The sequence below is a fragment of the Brachyhypopomus gauderio genome, chromosome 4 (genome assembly GCF_052324685.1).
Source record: "Brachyhypopomus gauderio isolate BG-103 chromosome 4, BGAUD_0.2, whole genome shotgun sequence".
NCBI classification, from domain to species: Eukaryota; Metazoa; Chordata; class Actinopteri; order Gymnotiformes; family Hypopomidae; genus Brachyhypopomus; species Brachyhypopomus gauderio.
The window spans coordinates 18,838,717-18,846,583 of record NC_135214.1 but is presented as its reverse complement, the minus strand read 5'-3'; the positions used below and the strand labels follow the sequence as shown (position 1 = coordinate 18,846,583).

Sequence of the window (7,867 nt, the reverse complement as noted above, 5' to 3'; positions counted from 1 at the left end):
CATATTGTCGAGTTTCACCACATACGCCTCCATTGCATCATTACTATCTAATGTGGAAAGCCGGCATACAAATAAAAAAGATTACAGATTGATCCCACAAATAAACTGGATGGCTGTTTTTAAATGTAGCACAGTAGAAACTATGCTGGAGTTACACACAAAAGTTAAAAGTTACCATAAACAGATAAGTACAGGTCCTTGGAAAATCCATTTCTGTACCTTATCAAATCAAAGGCAATATGCCTTGACGTTCACTAGAGCACAGTCAAAATCTCCAGGACGTACTGAAGCTTTGATGATATTCTGCCTCTGTATTACACAGCTGTGACGATACTGTTGCTCTGTATTACAAAGAGTGTAAGAAGAAGAACTGAATGATGATGATCTTGAAGCAGGTGAACAGAGCCAGTTTTATAGGAGACAAATCAACAGTGTGATTTCACATACACTACACTGTTGGGGTCTGTATCAAAAAGAGCAGAGCATATCGGGGCACACGCATGTGAACACTGCAGCAGTAATAACCCTACATGTTATCAAAAGTCTTTAACAGTCAAAGATATCCCTCAGCATCGGAAAAAAAGTTACCAGTGTTTCGACTACAGTGCAATAAACAATGGCAAATCAAACCTCTCAAAATGCATTTTTTTTTATCCATGGATATAAAACAATTTATCATTTAGGGTTCATTCAGCAAAGATTACAAAACAGGACTCAAGCAATACACACACAGAGGATTTTCTACACAAAGACAACTGCAGCCTATCATAATGATGCACTGATCTCTTTTCATTAAAAAGAAAGGAAAAACGATAAAGAAAGAGACATTTTCCTGCCTTTCAACTCAAAATGCATTCGACTATGTTTACAGTATTAAAATACCATACTTCTTTTTCTTCTCAAGTACATTGTTCTTTAGCTTTTTTGTTTTGTTTTGTTTTTACAGTACAACATGTTAGTCGCGTGTGATTTGCAACCTCAGCCTGTTTTCTTAAGGGAAAGTCTGAGGGTGAAATGAAACACCACACAACCTGAAGGAAAAAAGCACTATGTCCAGACTATGACTGCAGTGGTCTTCCTCTATAAAACATTTACCAACTCAGGTGTGGAGCACTGTGAACCTGAATCTTGAAAAGTACTTTGAAAATATCACTTTTTATATAGAAGAGTTATGAAATGTTTGATTATTAATAGCGAGTGATGCTTTCTCTTTTGTCCGAGTTTTGAATATTTGTTATGTAAACCACTTACAGTGTGATCCAGCATTGTTCTAGGGTGGTGTGTACATGTGTCTATGCGCATGTTGTATGTGTGCGAGTGTGTGTACATGGGTGCCAGTGGTATGTGGGTCTCTGTGATATGTGTGTGTCTGTGTGCATTGATACATTCCACATTCTGGCGGAACAGAGACTGAAGGGAGGTGGGTGTGTGTGTGTGTGTGTGTGTGTGTGTGTGTGTCTGCATGTATGTCCATGGCTACTTGCTCATGCTAACGCAACTGTCGCAGGTGGACAGAATATCCTACAGCATGCATGGAGCTAAGAGTCTTTTCAGCTAGCCACAGACCTCTCAAACAAATTACACATATCACATTTCTTTTATAAAATACCTGAATATTTAGTCACACGATTAACAGAAAGAGAAAAAAGGGAAAAAAAAGATAAAACATTTTACCCAAAAGCACAGAAGGAGAGGGTGTTCATATCCTCCAGAACACCTCCCCCTGCTGGCCAATTCAACAGGTTCAGCTTATTGTGCACATGTGATTATGGCCATGTCTGTCAATTCTGTTGATGAGATATGGACATGCAGGTCGTCCAGCATCAGAATTGAGTTTCAATGACAGTTTGCTACCGTGGCCCCCTCCTGTCCTCCGAGAGAGCTTTGAGTTCTTTAGAGCCGTGACATCTGCATGTCGGTACAGTACATCAGCCATAGCCTTCATGTCAAAAACACACCAGTGCCTCTTTGCATTATAAAACACAGACAACACTTGCGCACACCCAAATGTGACCACAAACACTTAACGGGTGCCATCTCACTCTCCACCACCCTCCCATCACCCCAGTGTACGGTACATGACCCTAATGCTCAGGAGAGTGGTGAACAGTGAAACCAAGCAGAGGAGTCAGGGGGGTTGAGGCTGGCACTGGCATCCCTGCCCGTCTCCTGTCCAAGGCACGATCTGCGCTGGCAATTAATCCAAAGTCTCCCTGTGTGTGTGTTTGGTTGTGTGTCAATGCACAGGGGTGGCGGGTTGGGGTTCTGAGAGTGCCAGAGGTGAACGGTGGGGCATCTGGGCCAGGTTCCGGGGCTTACGTCATGGTTGGGGGGGGGGGGGGGGTGGGGGGGGTGAGGTGTGGTGTGGGCGTGGAGCTGAGCTGACGCAGCATGTGGGGTTGGAGAGGAAGGTGCTCAGAGGGCTGGTGATGGGGGGGGGGTTGGTTCACAGACTGGCTGGAGTCGGTTCAAGGTGGAGCTCAAAGCATCATTGGGGATGGATGAGGATGCCAACCAAGCAGATGGGACTGTGTGGGGTGGGGGGGTGGTGCACAGCGATGGGGGGGGGGGGGGGCTCACAGGGTGGTTCGGGCACAGTGGTGTTTGAGCTTGCAGGGCAACACGCCTCGGTTGAGCTGATAAAATTCCACCAGCTGTAGCAGGTCGCTGAAGCGTGTGTTTCCATCATCCAGACTGTAGAAGAGCTCGCCATCGTCCTCCACCTTACACACACGCACGACCACATAAACACACGCAAGCACACGTACACACACAGAATATTATTGGCATGATAGCAATAGACACAAAACGTTTCTTGCCAACTTGAACGAAAACTCACGGGAAGAATCTGAAAGTGTCTGATGCGCTGTGTGTGACACAGGGACAGGACGAACGTCTTGGGGTTACTTTGGCTGTCCCTTAAGAGGAAAACCCTGCAAACAAACTAGACGTCAGTCAACTTGCATACAATCCAAGAGAGGTAACGCAGGTGAACTTGAGAGATGTAAAAATCAAGCCAACTGGGACCGACCCGTTGATGAGGCCGTGCTGTGTAATCAGCTTGTGAGCCTCGTCTCGAGACAGTTTACTGTGGAACCATGGCTGTGCCATGTGGATCGCTGGAGATCAGGGAAACATGATTAGTAAAGAGTGCTCAATGTGTGTGTGTGTGCGAGAGAGAGAGAGGGAGAGAGAGAGAGAGAGAGAGAGAGAGAGAGAGAGAGAGAGAGAGGGAGCGAGGGAGACAAATGGAAGGGCTGACCTATGTTGGAGAGGGAACTCTGGGAAGGAGAACAGCTTCCATGACTGAGTCGATGACAGCTCTTCCTCTGAGGGAGAAACAAACACCCAAACTCATCAACCATCACCGGCTTGGGTGCCCCCACAGTCCGTGCATATGGGACAAGGCCTGATCATGATCTACACATGGTCAACATTACTTGTCTCACTAAATGTGGATTGGAGCTTGAGAAATAAGGCGTGGCCGGAGGGGTGAGGTCACAGCGGGACAAGGCACCCTAGGTGCAGTGCATGATGGGGTGTCAGGAAATGCACGTGTGCCTCACCCTCCATGACAGGCCCTCCTCCACCGCCACAGACAGAGCCTCCGACGGGTTCTCGATCACACGGCTCCGCTGCCCTGAGAAATCCATGGCCACAAGGGAGTTCTCCGAGATGCTTCTCTACACACACACACACGCACGCACACACACACACAAACACATGCGCGCGCACACGCACAAACAACATGAGGGATAAACTGACATTTGAGAAATTACCTGAAAATGCACAAACAAATTTTTGCCACACTTTGATTTCTGATTATCTGTGACAGGTCTCGAAGGTTTTTATCATTTACTCAGAATACCCATATTCATCATTTAGGCAAAACAAAATTAATAAGATGTCATTTTTGCCCTGCGGGTTCCAAGCCCACTGTTTTAGTGTTCCATTACACACAAAATACAGGTTTTGAAGAGAACAGAAAAAATTACTGAAAGCTGTTATTTCCTTGTGTATCTTTTCTGCCCTCTAGTGTTGTAATAAGATAACACTTCTTCTAGGTGGTAGTATCATGAGGAATGCAGATGGAAGGATACTCATGTATAAAGTTCCAGTTGGGCTTTTGTGTTAGTCGATCCCCCCTTTACTATTAAACTATTACATATGTAGAATATGTATTAAGTGCCTGAGAAAACATGTTTGAAAAACTGCCTTGGCTAAGAAAACATGGCCGAATCGCGAGGACACCCTGCATCACTAGGGGTTTGTGTACTGTGAGGAAAAACAGACTGTGTTGCCAAATAAAACAAAAACACCAACAAAAAACTAGTTAATACTGGAAGAACTTTTCCAAAACTGAGAAACTTATTACATGATCTGTATAAATTGTTGAACCTTTTGCGTGACACCTCGTATCAAATACAGTAAGCAATTCTTTATAACTTACTGAGCAAAGTAAATAAATGCAAATGCAACAAACTCCCTAGCTAACAATGCTAACTAGCTATCACAGGGTCTCATAAACACATGGGAGCACATTAGTCCCCAAAATAAATATTGAACAGTGAAAACACTCTCACAGCAGCAAGACATCATGAGCAAATTCTCATGAAAGGTTTAGAGTTTCACTATCAAGAAGATAAATTGGGTAGGGATGGGAGGTGGATCCACAGCGTAAAAAACTGCTCCACTGTGGTGTTTCTTGTATCTTGATTAATGCGCCTTTGTCACCTTCACTAGCTCACGATCACTTTGAAAGGGGAAATAACGTCTTTGTGCAGATTACCAAGAATATGCTTAAAACCCACCATGGTTTACACACATTTAAGCCTCAGAGTCATAGATCTTTGTGCAACATTTAAATCAAGTGGTCCGTGTTCATTTCCAAGAATTTAGGCCCTCCTCCTCTGGCAGGCCCTGCAGTTCTGCTAGTGGTGGAGGGAAAATGGGAAAATAAGATATGAGCCTGATTTTATAAGGACTGACTCCAAGAACCAGAACTGGAATGGAGTCCAAGAACCAGTTTCCATGATCTCAAGACTCAAGTTTGGGATATCTGCTACTACTGTGTTTGGCTCATGAACGTTTCTGATGAGCACACAGCTCTGAACCCTGGACGTTGTTGAGAGGATTGGTGAGTGTGTAAATCTGACTTACTGACTCCCATATACACCACCCTCCTCACTTTATACTTCACCACACACAGCACTTGTTTATACTAATGTGTCATTTTTCTTGAGTGTGTGTGGGTGTGTGTGTTTATATGTGTTTCTGTGTCCAGATTGGAATGTTGTGTGCAGAAGTGGTAGAACTACACAATTCCTTTATTTAATTAAAAGTACAAATATTCTGGTAAAATACATATACTTTTTATTGATGCATGTGTTCTCATATTAACTTAAAACAGGAAATACTTTGTTCTTAGATTGCTGTATTTATCCAACACATGACTCTGCACATAAATAATGCATCGTCTGCAAAATCATACAAATGCCAGATTTTTCAATTATTTTTAATTTTGGAGCAAAATCTTGATACCAAACCACAGGTGACCTTTAAAAATGTGCAGATAAACTAAACTAACAAGAAAGAAAACAAAACCACATGGCACTTATCGCCATGGGGACCGCAATGCCTAAGAGGGCCAGACCACAAGAGAAATGAGCCAGGGTGCATCGCACTGATGTTTGTAGTGAATACATGTAAACACTATGAAATTACAGAAATACTCAAGTATAGATTCTTTAAAATGGACATAAATAGGGTGACAAAGTACATATACTTCATACATATGCATCACTTTCCATGCATGTGTGTGCGTGCTCGTGTGTGTGTGTGTGCGCGCACGTGTGCGAGTGAGTATGTGTGTGTGTGTGTGCGCGTGCGTGTGCGGAGGTGTGTGTATGGGTGTGTGTATGGGTCAGTACACACTCTGTCCTCTAACAACAAGGCCGAGGTGATGAGTTGTAAAGTGAGTAATCAGCTGATGCTGGGTTATATTTAGGGTGCGTCTGCTTCCTCCAGCATATTCCGCCTGCTGAAATAGCCCAGGGGCTTATTCGCACATAATACTTTCATTTAGAGGCAAAATAACCAAATTGTTCCTAGAAATGAGTATGAAACTACAGCCCCTCCTATTTATGGTGCCTTTAAGGATCTCTGTTGGCCAAAAGCCCTGTAAAACAAGCCCAGTTCAGAGTCAGAGAGAGCGGTACCAAGATCAGGAACATGTTGAACCGGAGACATTTGGGTCTTTTGGACACAGGCTCTTCATTTTAGTTCTGTGCAATTAAAACGACCTGGGCTTGATATTCCATCTGCCTTCGTGTCACGTAGATGGCCAATGTTTATTTTTTCTTTCTTGTTTTGGAATAACCAGTGACCAGTGGGAGTGATGAAGGACAAAGGAGTGGACAAAGGAACTCACCATTGGAGAGGTTTTCTGCTTCTGATGAGGCTGGATGAAGTTTTGGTACAGCTGCATCCCAAACTGCATATACAACAAGGGCACCATGTTAGACAGCCACCCCATATAGACGCAGGAGAAGGTGGCACCAAGCAGCCCCTGACTGTGACACTTTATATGGACAGCCTCTTCTTAAAGAAGAGTCCTCTACACCGTGCCTCGTGCCAGATATGCTCAGATAAGAAGGTGTTAAAAATATAGAAAATGCTTATGAGAGACAATGAGGGCAAGGAAGAGAGGGAGAGATGGAGAGAGGGAGGATGGAAATGGGGATGTGAAGGGAAAGAGAGGGAGAGAGAGACAGAAGGTTTTCACCTTGAAGAGACGCATGGCTGTGATCCAGCATGTTCTGGTCTGCTCGTCATCAGCGCACAGCAATTTGAGGTCCCGGGCTGAGCTGGACTTACTTGGCTACACATAGTAACACACAGAAACACACCTTACAAAGATGCAAAAGTGCCCACCCAACACTACCACAACATTCGTGCAAATAATCATAAATAATGGGTTTTGTGTTCTCCAAAAAGCTATCTGCGTTATCTTGTGAAATGGCTAGAAGAAAACTGGTTTGGTTTTCAGACTTCACAAAGCTGCACATGCGAAAAGGCCGTTTTGTTTAACTGAAACACAGTTCTAGCACACAGATGCAACACTCACAGATCACACTGAAACACAGTTCTAGTACACAGATGCAACACTCACAGATCACACTGAAACGCAGTTCTAGCACACAGATGCAACACTCATAGATCACACTGAAACACAGTTCTAGCACACAGATGCAACACTCACAGATCACACTGAAACACAGTTCTAGCACACAGATGCAACACTCACACATCACACTGAAACACAGTTCTAGCACACAGATGCAACACTCACACATCACACTGAAACACAGTTCTAGCACACAGATGCAACACTCACAGATCACACTGAAACACAGTTCTAGCACACAGATGCAACACTCACAGATCACACTGAAACACAGTTCTAGCACGCAGATGCAACACTCACAGATCACACTGAAACACAGTTCTAGCACGCAGATGCAACACTCACAGATCACACTGAAACACAGTTCTAGCACACAGATGCAACACTCACAGATCACACTGAAACACAGTTAAAGCACACAGATGCAACACTCATAGATCACACTGAAACACAGTTAAAGCACACAGATGCAACACTCATAGATCACACTGAAACACAGTTAAGACACACAGATGCAACACTCATAGATCACACTGAAACACAGTTAAGACACACAGATGCAACACTCATAGATCACACTGAAACACAGTTAAGACACAGATGCAACACTCACAGATCACACTGAAACACGGTTAAGACACACAGATGCAACACTCATAGATCACACTGAAACACAGTTAA

General features: G+C 43.9%; 1 protein-coding gene across 5 annotated transcripts in view; it reads right to left on the bottom strand.

The window, feature by feature from the left end:
* Positions 1-391: 391 nt before the first annotated feature.
* Positions 392-7,867, bottom strand: part of grb14 (growth factor receptor-bound protein 14) — a 38,421-nt gene continuing 30,945 nt past the window's right edge. For all 5 annotated transcript variants that reach the window (XM_077002891.1, XM_077002893.1, XM_077002892.1 and 2 more), the window contains 7 exons: positions 6,785-6,880; positions 6,431-6,493; positions 3,567-3,683; positions 3,263-3,329; positions 3,032-3,119; positions 2,840-2,933; positions 392-2,723 (listed from right to left, as the gene is read on the bottom strand). In XM_077002891.1, the coding sequence (XP_076859006.1) occupies positions 2,577-2,723; positions 2,840-2,933; positions 3,032-3,119; positions 3,263-3,329; positions 3,567-3,683; positions 6,431-6,493; positions 6,785-6,880 (672 nt within the window). In that variant the 3' untranslated portion in view covers positions 392-2,576. The remainder of the gene's footprint in view (positions 2,724-2,839; positions 2,934-3,031; positions 3,120-3,262; positions 3,330-3,566; positions 3,684-6,430; positions 6,494-6,784; positions 6,881-7,867) is intronic.